Source organism: Lethenteron reissneri, unplaced genomic scaffold (genome assembly GCF_015708825.2).
Source record: "Lethenteron reissneri isolate LAM-NWPU_2019-01 unplaced genomic scaffold, ASM1570882v1 scaffold_158, whole genome shotgun sequence".
Lineage (NCBI taxonomy): Eukaryota > Metazoa > Chordata > Hyperoartia > Petromyzontiformes > Petromyzontidae > Lethenteron > Lethenteron reissneri.
Genome location: NW_026891311.1, coordinates 1 through 14,765, shown reverse-complemented (window position 1 = coordinate 14,765; position 14,765 = coordinate 1). Strand labels below are relative to the sequence as shown.

At 58.3% G+C, this 14,765-nt stretch overlaps 1 protein-coding gene across 4 annotated transcripts in view; it reads right to left on the bottom strand.

Annotated features, from left to right (window-relative positions):
* Positions 1-14,737, bottom strand: part of LOC133362692 (chromosome-associated kinesin KIF4-like) — a 35,374-nt gene extending 20,637 nt beyond the window's left edge. For 3 of the 4 annotated variants that reach the window (XM_061581611.1, XM_061581614.1, XM_061581613.1), the window contains exons 1-7: positions 14,702-14,737; positions 12,163-12,336; positions 11,274-11,371; positions 8,928-9,057; positions 8,170-8,340; positions 7,225-7,299; positions 3,375-3,431 (exon numbers count right to left, since the gene is read on the bottom strand). In XM_061581611.1, coding sequence (XP_061437595.1) covers positions 3,375-3,431; positions 7,225-7,299; positions 8,170-8,340; positions 8,928-9,057; positions 11,274-11,371; positions 12,163-12,336; positions 14,702-14,728 — 732 coding nt within the window. In that variant the 5' untranslated portion in view covers positions 14,729-14,737. Of the gene's footprint in view, positions 1-3,374; positions 3,432-7,224; positions 7,300-8,169; positions 8,341-8,927; positions 9,058-11,273; positions 11,372-12,162; positions 12,337-13,002; positions 13,065-14,701 lie in introns of those variants that run through there. The other variant, XM_061581612.1, reaches the window with a different exon arrangement.
* Between the last annotated feature and the right edge of the window lie 28 nt (positions 14,738-14,765).

The following is a 14,765-nucleotide window of genomic DNA, read 5'->3' as shown; positions in this document are numbered from 1 at the left end:
CGCAAACGGATGGTATGGTTGAGCGGCTAAACCGGACATTGTCTGCCATGCTGTGCCACACGGTGAGTGAGCAACAATTGGATTGGGACCTGCACATCCCGGGGGTGCTTTCGGCGTACAGGATGACTCCTCATGCGGCTACGGGTTATTCGCCGTTTTACCTTATGTATGGTCGGGAAAACGTGCCGCCAATGGATGTGCAGATGGGAACCGGTGTAAGGGGACCTTGTAAACCGCTTCCTGACTACATTCGGGACACTGTTCGCCGGGTCTCGGAGGCGCGGGAGAGTGCCCGTGTGGCTACGGCCAAAGCTCAGGCCCGGAATGAGAGGTATGCACGGCGTTCCAAGGGGGAGTGCCCCTGGAAGGTTGGGGACCTGGCCTGGCTCCATTGCCCGCAGGTGCGGCCGGGTACCTCTCCCAAATTTCACAAACCTTGGCAAGGGCCCGTCCGCCTCATTGAGGTTCCTAACCCTCAGTCGGCGCGTGTTCAAATTGGTTCTCGTCGCTGGTTTGTTCACACGTCGCGCTTGAAACCGTATGTTGCTCCCCTACATGATGCTTCATCTCCCAATGTTGCCTTGCCGGGGTCTGTTGCTGCCGACTCTCCCCCGCCTGCGTCCATTGATCTTGCTAGAGCGCCTGTCGTACCTGTTCCAGGCAGGCCGGCCTTGACACCGGAGGGGACGAGGCGCCCTGCTCGGAGGGTGCCTGCCAGATCTGCGGGTCCTTCGAGCCCTGCAGCCCTTCCGACCCCGCTGCAGACACATCCGCGGGACACGCCCAAGACTGATCCTTCAGGGACACGGGACGTTGGTGGACTTCCAACAGCGACAGGGGGATTTCACCCTGTCGCTCCTCAAACTCAATCACGTTCCCGTTCCGCGGATGGGCCGCCGACCGTCCGGGACGGGCAAGCGACCCGCACACGCTCTAAATCCCTTGTGTTTCGTTGATTGTTATGTTGTGTTGTTCTTACTGTGTATTTATTGCCTGCTTCTGCTACGTTATTTGATTGTTGAGTTGTGTTGATTGTTCTTACTGTTATATTGCATGCTTGGTGTCCTTTGGTGTGTTACGCTCGGGTTCGCCCGCATTACTGTTGGTGTTGTTCAGCCGAGGTCGGCTGGGTTTTTCTCCACGGGGGAGGGTGGTGTAATGCGGGCGCGGGCGACCTCCCGGATGTGACGTCACGGAGAGGTGGAGTTAGGTGACGTGGGAGCAAGGTTAAGGTTCTTAAGGGAGGAGACCGGAAGAGGAAGGGAGAACGAGTGGGACTGGACCAGAGTAAGGCCACGTGGGCAAAGCCAGAAGGGGTGGCAGCGGCGGCCAGCGGTGGCCAGCTAAGGGAGCAGCCAGCGGAGCTGCGAGAGAAGACAGCGGTGGGGCTGCTGGAGAGAAGGCGGACGAGGAGCTGCGGGGAACACAGCCGGCGAGGCTGTGTGTGAGGGAGAGGCTACGAGAGCGACGAGAGGAGAGAGAGAGGCTGAGAGAACGACGAGAGGAGAAACTGCAGGAGAGCAGTATCATTGTCGGTATAGAAGTCTTATAGAAGGACAGCCGTGTGGGTTGCGAGAGAAGAACCGAATAAAGGACACCAAGCCAGACTTCGTGGTCGAGTCCTTTATTACATATGTATGTGTGAGTGAGTGTCTGTGTGAGTGAGTGAGTGAGTGTACGAGTGTGAGTGAGTGTATGTATGTCTGTGTGAGTGAGTGTACGTGTGTGTGAGTGAGTGTATGTATGTGTGAGTGAGTGAGTGAGTGTACGTGTGAGTGAGTGTATGTATGTGTGAGTGAGTGAGTGAGTGTATGTGTGAGTGAGTGTGAGTGCGTGTACGTGAGTGTATGTATGTGTGAGTGAGTGAGTGTCTGTGTGAGTGAGTGAGTAAGTGTGAGTGAGTGAGTGTACGAGTGTGAGTGTATGTATGTGTGAGTGAGTGTATGTATGTGTGAGTGAGTGAGTGTACGTGTGAGTGAGTGAGTGTATGTGTGAGTGAGTGAGTGTACGTGTGAGTGTGTGTACGTGTGAGTGAGTGTGAGTGCATGTATGTGTGAGTGAGTGTAGGTGAGTGACTGTACGTGTATGTATGTATGAGTGTACGTGTATGTATGTATGTATGAGTGTGCGTGTACGTGAGTGTCTGTGTGAGTGAGTGAGTGTGAGTGAGTGAGTGTGAGTGAGTGTATGTATGTGTGAGTGAGTGAGTGTACATGTGCGCGAGTGAGTGAGTGTACGTGTGAGTGAGTGAGTGTCTGTGTGAGTGAGTGTGAGTGCGTGTACGTGAGTGTATGTATGTGTGAGTGAGTGAGTGTACGTGAGTGAGTGAGTGTACGTGTATGTATGTATGAGTGTGCGTGTACGTGAGTGTCTGTGTGAGTGAGTGAGTGAGTGTGCGTGAGTGCGTGTACGTGTGAGTGTATGTATGTATGTGTGAGTGAGTGAGTGTACGAGTGAGTGTGTGAGTGTCTGTGTGAGTGAGTGTCTGTGTGAGTGAGTGTACGTGTGAGTGAGTGTCTGTATATATGTGTAAGTGAGTGAGTGTATGTACGTGAGTGTGAGTGAGTGAGTGTACGTGTGAGTGAGTGTACGAGTGAGTGAGTGTACGAGTGCGTGAGTGCGTGAGTGTCTGTGTGAGTGAGTGAGTGTACGAGTGAGTGAATTAGTGTCTGTGTGAGTGAGTGTACGTGTGTGTGAGTGAGTGTGTGTACGTGTGAGTGAGTGTATGTATGTCTATGTGAGTGAGTGAGTGTCTGTATGAGTGTGTGAGTGAGTGTGTGCGTCAGTGAGTATGTGAGTGAGTGTACGTGTGTGTACGTGTGAGTGAGTGAGTGTCTGAGTGAGTGTGAGTGAGTGTGAGTGAGTGTGAGTGCGTGTACGTGAGTGTATGTATGTGTGTGTGAGTGTACGTGTATGTATGTATGTGTGAGTGAGTGTGTGCGTGAGTGAGTGAGTGTATGTGTGAGTGTGTGTACGTGTGAGTGAGTGAGTGAGTGTCTGAGTGAGTGAATCTCTGAGTGAGTGTGAGTGAGTGTGAGAGCGTGTACGTGAGTGTATGTATGTGTGTGTGAGTGTACGTGTATGTATGAGTGAGTGTGCGTGTACGTGAGTGTGTGTGAGTGAGTGTACGTGTATGTATGTATGTGTGAGTGAGTGTGAGTGAGAGTGTGCGTGAGTGAGTGTACGTGTGAGTGTGTGTACGTGTGAGTGAGTGTCTGAGTGAGTGTGAGTGAGTGAGTGTGAGTGCGTGTACGTGAGTGTATGTATGTGTGTGTGAGTGTGTGTGTGTGTGATTGTACGTGAGTTTATGTATGTGTGTGTGAGTGTACGTGTATGTATGAGTGTGCGTGTACGTGAGTGTGTGTGCTCCATACTTGTCGGAGGGATTCGTTCTCCTCACGGAGTAGAGCCATCTGCTCACGCTGCTCCTTCTAGATCCAGTAACATCAACATCAACAACATCAACAACATCAACAACATCAACAACATCAACAACATCAACAACATCAACAACATCAACAACAACAACATCACAGCATCAACATCACAACATCAACATCACAGCATCAACATCACAACATCAACATCAACAACATCACAGCATCAACATCACAACATCACAACATCACAGCATCAACATCACAGCATCAACATCACAACAACAACATCACATCATCATCATCACAGCATCAACATCACAACATCACAGCATCAACATCACAGCATCAACATCACAACATCAACATCACAACATCACAGCATCAACATCACAGCATCAACATCACAACAACAACATCACATCATCATCATCACAGCATCAACATCACAACATCAACAATACATAAACATCACAACATCAACATCACATTATTTTATTATGTTTTATTTTTATTATTTTATTACTTCCCTTCTACGTGACTTTACCGAAAGAACCAAGAAGATGAATCCCTGCAGTCACGAAAGCTTTAAATCGAAAATCAACATCACAGCATCACAGCATCAACATCACAACATCACAACATCACAACATCACAACATCACAACATCAACATCACAGCATCAACATAACAACAACAACATTACAACATCAACAACATAACATCAACATCACAGCATCAACATTACAACATCAACAACATAACATCAACATCACAGCATCAACATCACAGCATCAACATGGGTGAGTGAGTGGGTGAGTAAGTGGGTGAGTAAGTGAGTGAGCGAGTGAGTGGGTGGGTGAGTGGGTGAATGAGTGGGTGAGTGAGCGGTGAGTCAGTGAGTGGGTGAGTAAGTGAGTGAGTGAGCGGGTGAGCGAGCGGGTGAGCGAGCGGGTGAGTGAGCGGGTGAGTGGGCGAGTGAGCGGGTGAGTGAGCGGGTGAGTGAGTAGGTGGGTGAGTGGGTGAGTGGGTGGATGAGTGAGTGAGTGTGTGGGTGAGTGAGCAGGTGAGCGAGCGGGTGAGTGGGTGGGCGAGTAAGTGGGTGAGCGAGTGAGTGGGTGGGTGAGTGAGTGAGTGTGTGGGTGAGTGAGCGGGTGAGTGGGTGAATGAGTGGGTGAGTGAGCGGGTGAGTGGGCGGGTGAGTGAGCGGGTGAGTGGGCGGGTGAGCGAGTGGGCAGGTGGGTGAGTGGGTGAGTGAGTGAGTGGGTGGGTGAGTGAGTAAGTGGGTGAGTGGGTGAGTGAGCGAGTGGGCGAGTGAGCGAGTGGGTGAGCGAGTGAGTGAGTGAGTGAGCGGGTGAGTGAGTGAGCGGGTGAGTGAGCAGGTGAGTGGGTGAGTGAGTGGGTGGGTGAGTGAGTGAGTGAGTAAGTGAGTGGGTGAGTGAGTGGTTGAGTGGGTGAGTGATTGAGCAGGTGAGTGAGTGAGTGGGTGGGCGGGTGAGCGGGTGGGCGAGTGAGTGAGCGGGTGGGCGGGCGAGTGAGTGAGTGGGTGGGTGAGTGGGTGAGTGGGTGGGTGAGCGATTTGGTGGGTGAGTGGGTGAGTGAGTGAGCAGGTGAGTGGGTGAGTGGGTGGGTAAGTGAGTGAGTGGGTGAGTGAGCAGGTGAGTGAGTGAGTGGGTGAGTGAGTGGATGAGTGAGTGAGTGGGCGAGTGAGTGGGTGAGTGAGTGGGTGAGTGGGCGAGTGAGTGAGTGGGTGGGTAAGTGAGTGAGTGAGTGAGCGGGTGAGTGGGTGGGTGAGTGAGTGAGTGAGCAAGTGAGTGGGTGAGTGGGTGAGTGAGCGAGTGAGTGGGTGAGTGAGTGAGTGAGCGAGTGAGTGGGTGAGTGAGTGGGCGAGTAAGTGAGTGAGTGAGTGAGCGGGTGAGTGAGCGAGTAAGTGAGTGAGTGAGTGAGCGGGTGAGTGGGTGAGTGGGTGGGTGAGTGAGTGAGCAAGTGAGCAAGTGAGTAGGTGAGTGGGTGGGTGAGTGAGCGAGTGAGTGAGTGAGTGAGTGAGCAAGTGAGTGAGTGAGTGAGCGGGTGAGTGGGTGGGTGAGTGAGTGAGTGAGCAAGTGAGTGAGTGAGTGGGTGAGTGAGTGGGTGAGTGGGCGAGTGAGTGAGTGAGTGAGCAAGTGAGTGAGTGAGTGAGTGGGTGAGTGAGTGGGTGAGTGAGTGAGCAAGTGAGCAAGTGAGTAGGTGAGTGGGTGGGTGAGTAAGTGAGTGAGTGAGTGAGTGAGTGAGCAAGTGAGTGAGTGAGTGAGCGGGTGAGTGGGTGGGTGAGTGAGTGAGTGAGCAAGTGAGTGGGTGAGTGGGTGAGTGAGCGAGTGAATGGGTGAGTGAGTGAGCGAGTGAGTGGGTGAGTGAGTGGGCGAGTAAGTGAGTGAGTGAGTGAGCGGGTCAGTGAGCGAGTAAGTGAGTGAGTGAGTGAGCGGGTGAGTGGGTGAGTGGGTGGGTGAGTGAGTGAGCAAGTGAGCAAGTGAGTGGGTGAGTGAGTGGGTGAGTGAGCGAGTGAGTGAGCGAGTGAGTGAGCAAGTGAGTGGGTGAGTGGGTGAGTGGGTGAGTGAGCGAGTGAGTGAGCGAGTGAGTGAGCGAGTGAGTGAGTGGGCGAGTGAGTGAGCAAGTGAGTGGGTGAGTGGGTGAGTGAGTAAGTGAGTGAGTGAGTGAGCGGGTGAGTGGGTGAGTGAGTGAGTGAGTGAGTGAGTGAGTGAGTGAGTGAGTGAGTGAGTGAGCAAGTGAGCAAGTGAGTAAGTGAGTGGGTGAGTGAGCGAGTGAGTGAGTGGGCGAGTGAGTGAGTGAGTGAGTGAGCGGGTGAGTGGGTGAGTGGGTGGGTGAGTGAGTGAGTGAGTGAGTGAGTGAGCAAGTGAGCAAGTGAGTGGGTGAGTGGGTGAGTGAGTGGGCGAGTAAGTGAGTGAGTGAGTGAGCGGGTGAGTGGGTGAGTGGGTGGGTGAGTGAGTGAGTGAGTGAGTGAGTGAGTGAGTGAGTGAGTGGGTGAGTGGGTGGGTGAGTGAGTGAGCAAGTGAGCAAGTGAGTAGGTGAGTGGGTGAGTGAGCGAGTGAGTGAGCGGGTGAGTGGGTGAGTGGGTGGGTGAGTGAGTGAGTGAGTGAGTGAGTGGGTGAGTGAGTGAGTGAGCAAGTGAGCAAGTGAGTAGGTGAGTGGGTGAGTGGGTGGGTGAGTGAGCGGGTGAGTGGGTGGGTGAGTAAGTGAGTGAGTGAGTGAGCGAGTGAGTGGGTGGGTGAGTGAGTGAGTGAGTGAGCGAGTGAGTGAGCGAGTGAGTAGGTGAGTGGGTGGGTGAGTAAGTGAGTGAGTGAGTGAGCGGGTGAGTGGGTGGGTGAGTGAGTGAGTGAGCAAGTGAGTGGGTGAGTGGGTGAGTGAGCGAGTGAGTGGGTGAGTGAGTGAGCGAGTGAGTGGGTGAGTGAGTGGGCGAGTAAGTGAGTGAGTGAGTGAGCGGGTGAGTGAGCGAGTAAGTGAGTGAGTGAGTGAGCGGGTGAGTGAGTGAGTGGGTGGGTGAGTGAGTGGGTGGGTGAGTAAGTGAGTGGGTGGGTGAGTAAGTGAGTGAGTGAGTGAGCGAGCGAGTGAGTGAGTGAGTAGGTGAGTGGGTGGGTGAGTAAGTGAGTGAGTGAGTGAGCGGGTGAGTGGGTGGGTGAGTGGGTGAGTGAGTGAGCAAGTGAGCAAGTGAGTGGGTGGGTGAGTAGGTGAGTGGGTGGGTGAGTAAGTGAGTGAGTGAGTGAGCGAGTGAGTGAGCGAGTGAGTGAGCGAGTGAGCAAGTGAGTGGGTGAGCAGGTGAGTGAGTGGGTGAGTGAGTGAGTGGGTGAGTCACCTGCAGGCTCTCACGCTGCTGATCTTCGTTTTGTGGCCGTGAGCTTCGCTGCAGCTGATTGAGCAGCAGGAGCACCTGCAGCAGCAGAAGCAACAGCAGCAGCATCAGCAGCAGTAGTAGTAGCAGCAGCAGCAGCAGAAGCAACAGCATCAGCAGCAGCAGCAGAAGCAACAGCAGCATCAGCAGCAGTAGCAGCAGTAGCAACAGCAGCAACAGCAGCAGAAGCAGTAGTAGCAGTAGCAACAGTAGCAGCAGCAGCAGCGTCAGTAGCAGTAGCAGCACCCTGGTGACACCCTCACTCCCCTCACCCCCTCCTCCCTCCCTCCCCCTCCCCTCCCTCCCCCTCCCTCCCCCTCCCTCCCCCTCCCCCCCCCCCCCCCCCTCCCCTCCCTCCCCCTCCCCCCCCCCCTCCCCTCCCCTCCCCTCCCTCCCCCTCCCCTCCCTCCCCCTCCCCTCCCTCCCCTCCCCCTCCCCTCCCTCCCCCTCCCCTCCCTCCCCCTCCCCTCCCTCCCCCTCCCCTCCCTCCCCTCCCCTCCCCTCCCCTCCCCTCCCCCCTCCCCTCCCTCCCCCTCCCCCTCCCCCCCTCCCCCTCCCCTCCCCCTCCCCCCTCCCCCCCTCCCCCTCCCCTCCCCCCCTCCCCCCTCCCCCTCCCCCCCCCTCCCCCTCCCCCCCCTCCCCCTCCCCCTCCCCCCCCTCCCCCCCCCCCCCCCTCCCCCTCCCCCCCCCCCTCCCCCTCCCCCCCCCTCCCCCTCCCCCTCCCCCTCCCCCCCCCTCGCCTCACCTTGTCCTGATGCTCCACCTCTAGGCGGCCGATCTCCCCGGTGAGTCTCTCCCTCTCCTCCCTCCCTCCCCCTCCCTCCCTCCCTCCCTCCCCCCTCTCCCCTCCCCCCCCCCTCTCCCCTCCCCCCCTCCCTCCCTCCCCCCTCTCCCCTCCCCCCCCCTCACCTTGTCCTGGTGCTCCACCTCAAGGCGGCCGATCTTTATGTTGAATCTCTCCCTCTCCTCCCGCGCCGCGTCTCTTTCCTCGGCGGCGCTGCGCATGGCGTCGTCGCGACCCTCACGCGCCTCGCGTAGATCCTCGCTGGCGCGCGCAGCGCACACACGCGCAGCCACCAACTGGCTCGCACGCACACGCGCCACGCACATGCACACACACGCACCACGCGCACGCACACACACACGCACGCACCAAACGCACCACGCACACCACACACACCACACACACATGCACACGCACGCACCAAACGCACCACGCATGCACGCACCACGCGCACACACAGGCACACGCACGCCACACACACGCACACACCACACACACGCACGCGCACCATGCACACACACCACACGCACACACCACACACGCACCACACACACACCACGCACGGGGACAAGTGCTGTTAGTAGCAGCAGCAGCGCCGATGAAGGTAGACACAGACAAAGCTCCCCCGTGTAGCCTTTAGCAGGCTTTAGGGGCAAGTGCTGTTAGTAGCGAGTAGCAGCACCACCCACCCCCCACCCCCCCCACCAGCCCCCCACCACCCCCCCACCTGATCGAGTAGCCAGCGCAAGGCACACTTGGCCTCCAAGATGGTGGCGATGGCGTCCCAGCGCTGGCGGCCGCCCCCCACCAGCCCCCCACCACCCCCCACCACCCACCCCCCACCCACCCCCCACCCCCCCCCACCAGCCCCCCACCCCCCCACCTGATCGAGTAGCCAGCGCAGCGCACACTTGGCCTCCATGATGGTGGCGATGGCGTCCCAGCGAGGGCGTCCGCGCTCTTCAGACGACACCCCCAGCAGCTTCTGCTGCAGGTCGGCGATCTGGGCGCTGCTGCACTCGGAGAGAGACGCACGCACACACACACGCACACACGCACACACACGCACACACGCACGCACACGCAGCGCACGCACACACACACACCGCACGCACACACACACACGCACACACACCGCACGCACACACACACGCACACACACACGCACACACACACGCACACACACACGCACACACACACGCACACACGCACGCACACACACACGCACACACACGCACACACGCACCACACCGTAGCGGCGTTTGGTCAGACCGGTGGAGGAAGAGAAATCCGATGAGCTGCAAGGCTCTTTTGCGGAGATGTTCTAGTCTCAACACCACCACCACCACCTCCACCTCACCACCACCCTCACCACATCACCACCACCACCATCACCACCTCCACATCAGCACCACCACTACCCTCACCACACCACCAACCTCACCACATTCACATCACCACCACTAGCCTCACCACATCACCACCACCACTACCACCGCCACCAGCGCATCACCACCACGACTACCCTCACCACACCACTACACTCACCACCACCACATTAACACCATCACCCTCACCACCTCCACATCACCACAACTATCCTCACCACATCGACATTACGACCACTACCTTCACAACTACCCTCATCACCCCCCCCCCCCCACTACCATCACTACCAACGCATCACCACCACAACCACCATCACCACATTCACACCACCACCACCACCACTACCCTCACCACCACCACCACCACCACTCACCGGAGCCCAATCTCCGTCTCCAGGCTGGAGATCTGCGGGCCGTGTTCCTCATCACAACCCACACCACCCACACCACCCCTACCCCAGCGCCATCACCACCCACACCACCCACACCACCCCTACCCCAGCGCCATCACCACCCACACCACCCCTACCCCAGCGCCATCACCACCCACATCACCCCTACCCCAGCGCCATCACCACCCACACCACCCCTACCCCAGCGCCATCACCACCCACACCACCCCTACCCCAGCACCATCACCACCCACACCACCCCTACCCCAGCACCATCACCACCCACACCACCCCTACCCCAGCGCCATCACCACCCACATCACCCCTACCCCAGCGCCATCACCACCCACATCACCCCTACCCCAGCGCCATCACCACCCACACCACCCCTACCCCAGCGCCATCACCACCCACACCACCCCTACCCCAGCGCCATCACCACCCACACCACCCCTACCCCAGCGCCATCACCACCCACACCACCCCTACCCCAACGCCACCACCACCCACACCACCCCTACCCCAGCACCATCACCACCCACACCACCCCTACCCCAGCGCCATCACCACCCACATCACCCCTACCCCAGCGCCATCACCACCCACATCACCCCTACCCCAGCGCCATCACCACCCACACCACCCCTACCCCAGCGCCATCACCACCCACATCCACCCCTACCCCAGCGCCATCACCACCCACACCACCCCTACCCCAGCGCCATCACCACCCACACCACCCCTACCCCAGCGCCACCACCACCCACACCACCCCTACCCCAGCGCCACCACCACCCACACCACCCCTACCCCAGCGCCATCACCACCCACACCACCCCTACCCCAGCGCCATCACCACCCACACCACCCCTACCCCAGCGCCATCACCACCCACACCACCCCTACCCCAGCGCCATCACCACCCACATCACCCCTACCCCAGCGCCATCACCACCCACACCACCCCTACCCCAGCGCCATCACCACCCACACCACCCCTACCCCAACGCCACCACCACCCACACCACCCCTACCCCAGCGCCATCACCACCCACACCACCCCTACCCCAGCACCATCACCACCCACACCAACCCTACCCTCACCACCACCACCACTACCCTCACCACACCACCACATCCACTAGCCTCACCACCACTACCCTCACCCCCACCACTCTCACTACCCTCACCACCACCACCACCCTCACCACTACCCTCACCACCACCACCACAACCACCACCACTACCACCACCACACCACCCTCACCACTACCACACCACCACCACCGCCACCCCTACCCCACCACCACCACTACCCTCACCACCATCACCACCACCACACCACCACCACCACCACCCTCAACACACCACACCACCACCACCACTACAACACCACCACCACCACCACCACAACACCACCACCACCACCACCGTCACTCGCTCACTCACCGGAGCCCAATCTCTGTCTCGAGGCTGGCGATCTGTGGGCCCAGTTCTTCTGAAGGTCTCAGGGCCTCCTCCAGCTCCGAGACCAGCAGGGTGCGACGCTGACCACGACAAAGACAAAGGTCCCCCGTGTAGCCTTTCAGACTGCTGGGGCAAGTGCGGCTAGCGAGTAGCAGCAGCAGCACCTATACACAAAGGTCCCCCGTGTAGCCTCTAGCAGGTTGCTGGGGCAAGTGCTGTTAGTAGCAGCAGCACATATACACAGACAAAGGTCCCCCGTGTAGCCTCTAGCAGGCTGCTGGGGCAAGTGCTGTTAGTAGCGAGTAGCAGCAGCACCTATACACAAAGGTCCCCCGTGTAGCCTCTAGCAGGCTGCTGGGGCAAGTGCTGTTAGTAGCGAGTAACAGCAGCACCTATACACAGACAAAGGTCCCCCGTGTAGCTTTCACAGACTGCCGGGGCAAGTGCGGCTAGCGAGTAGCAGCACCTGTGAAGGCTACCGAGGGAGTGGGCACGGTGCCGCTAGCAGCACGCCCGACCGCCTTTGTCTCCCCCGGCGGCGATGTTTATCACACGTCGCAACGGATACTCATTTGAGGCCGAGTCGACCTAGGGGAGGAGGCCCTTGGACCGATTCAGATGATCGTCACCGGTGGTGGCCAGGAGCGGGAATCGAACTCGGGTTCGTAGCGCGTCCCCACCCCACCCACCCAACGCGTCCCCACCCACCCCACCCACCCCACACACCCCACCCACCCCACCCACCACGTCCCCACCCCACCCACCCACCCCACCCAACGCGTCCCCACCCCACCCACCCACCCCACCCACCCACCCTGCCCATACCCACCCACCCCACCCACCCACCCACCCCACACCCCCCCACACGTACCCGGATCTTGCTGGGTGGCTGCTCGTTCCTCTGCTGCTGCTGCTGCTGCTGCTGCAGCTCCCGCAGGCGCGTCAGCTCGCTGGCGAGGACGGCGCGATCCTCCAGCAGGTCGGCGAGGTGGCGGCGAGCGTCCTCCGTGCTGACCAGCACCTCCAGCTCGTGCGCCAGCCACGTCTACACACACACACGCACGCACACACACACACGCACACACACGCGGCACACACACGCACACACGCACACACGCACGCACACACACGCACGCGCGCACACGCACGCACGCACACGCACGCACGCACGCACACGCGCACACACGCATACACACGCACACACACACACAGTCTCAAGCCGTATCGCCTTGACGTACTGCAGGGGGCGAGGGCGGTGACGGCGATGGTGGCGACGGTGAGGGTGGCGAGGGTGGCGAGGGTGGTGGTGGTGGTGATGGTGGTGAGGGTGGTGGGTGAGGGTGGTGAGGGTCGTGGTGAGGGTGGTGAGGGTAGTGATGGTGGTGAGGGTGGTGATGGTGGTGGGTGAGGGTGGCTACGGTGAGGGTGGTGATGATGGTGAGGGTGGTGGTGGTGGTGGGTGAGGATGGTGGGTGAGGGTGGCTACGGTGAGGGTGGTGATGGTGGTGAGGGTGGTGAGGGAGGCGAGGGTGGTGAGGGTGGTGAGGGTGGTGACGGTGGTGACGGTGGTGACGGTGGTGGTGGTGAGGGTGGTGGTGAGGGTGGTGGTGATGGTGGTGAGTGTGGTGAGTGAGTGGTGGTGGTGAGTGTGGTGGTGAGTGTGGTGGTGAGTGTGGTGGTGAGGGTGAGTGGTGAGGGTGAGTGACATCACCTTGACGCGCGTGGCGAGGGTCTCCATGCCTCTGCTCTGTGGTGATGGTGGTGAGTGTGAGTGTGGTGAGTGTGAGTGTGGTGAGTGTGAGTGTGGTGAGTGTGAGTGTGGTGAGTGTGAGTGTGGTGAGTGTGAGTGTGGTGAGTGTGAGTGTGGTGAGTGTGAGTGTGGTGAGTGTGAGTGTGGTGAGTGTGAGTGTGGTGAGTGTGAGTGTGAGTGTGGTGAGTGTGAGTGTGGTGAGTGTGGTGAGTGTGTGAGTGGTGAGTGTGAGTGTGGTGAGTGTGAGTGTGGTGAGTGTGAGTGTGGTGAGTGTGAGTGTGGTGAGTGTGAGTGTGGTGAGTGTGAGTGTGGTGAGTGTGAGTGTGGTGAGTGTGAGTGTGGTGAGTGTGAGTGTGGTGAGTGTGAGTGTGGTGAGTGTGAGTGTGGTGAGTGTGAGTGTGGTGAGTGTGAGTGTGGTGAGTGTGAGTGTGGTGAGTGTGAGTGTGGTGAGTGTGAGTGTGGTGAGTGTGAGTGTGGTGAGTGTGAGTGTGGTGAGTGTGAGTGTGGTGAGTGTGAGTGTGAGTGTGGTGAGTGTGAGTGTGAGTGTGGTGAGTGTGAGTGTGAGTGTGGTGAGTGTGAGTGTGGTGAGTGTGAGTGTGAGTGTGGTGAGTGTGAGTGTGAGTGTGGTGAGTGTGAGTGTGAGTGTGGTGAGTGTGAGTGTGAGTGTGGTGAGTGTGAGTGTGAGTGTGGTGAGTGTGAGTGTGAGTGTGGTGAGTGTGAGTGTGAGTGTGAGTGTGAGTGGTGAGTGTGAGTGTGGTGAGTGTGAGTGTGGTGAGTGTGAGTGTGAGTGTGGTGAGTGTGAGTGTGGTGAGTGTGAGTGTGAGTGTGGTGAGTGTGAGTGTGGTGAGTGTGAGTGTGGTGAGTGTGAGTGTGGTGAGTGTGAGTGTGGTGAGTGTGAGTGTGGTGAGTGTGAGTGTGGTGAGTGTGAGTGTGGTGAGTGTGAGTTGGTGGTGAGTGTGAGTTGGTGGTGAGTGTGAGTGTGGTGAGTGTGAGTGTGGTGAGTGTGAGTGTGGTGAGTGTGAGTGTGGTGAGTGTGAGTGTGGTGAGTGTGAGTGTGGTGGTGAGTGTGGTGGTGAGTGTGGTGGTGAGTGTGGTGGTGAGTGTGGTGGTGAGTGTGGTGGTGAGTGTGGTGGTGAGTGTGGTGGTGAGTGTGGTGGTGAGTGTGGTGGTGAGTGTGGTGGTGAGTGTGGTGGTGAGTGTGGTGGTGAGTGTGGTGGTGAGTGTGGTGGTGAGTGTGGTGGTGAGTGTGGTGGTGAGTGTGGTGGTGAGTGTGGTGGTGAGTGTGGTGGTGAGTGTAGTGAGTGTGGTGGTGAGTGTAGTGGTGAGTGTGGTGAGTGTGGTGAGTGTGAGGGTGAGCGTGTCACCTTGACACGAGTGGCGAAGCTCTCCATGCCTCTGCTCTGTGATGGTGAGTGTGGTGAGTGTGAGTGTGGTGAGTGTGGTGATGGTGGTGAGTGTGAGTGTAGTGGTGAGTGTGGTGAGTGTGGTGAGTGTGGTGAGTGTGGTGAGTGTGGTGAGTGTGAGGGTGAGCATGTCACCTTGACACGAGTGGCGAAGCTCTCCATGCCTCTGCTCTGTGATGGTGAGTGTGGTGAGTGTGAGTGTGGTGAGTGTGGTGATGGTGGTGAGTGTGGTGAGTGAGTGGCGAGTGTGTCACTACCTTGACACGAGTGGCGATGCTCTCCATGCCTCTACTCTGTGTTGATGAGTGTGGTGAGGGTGAG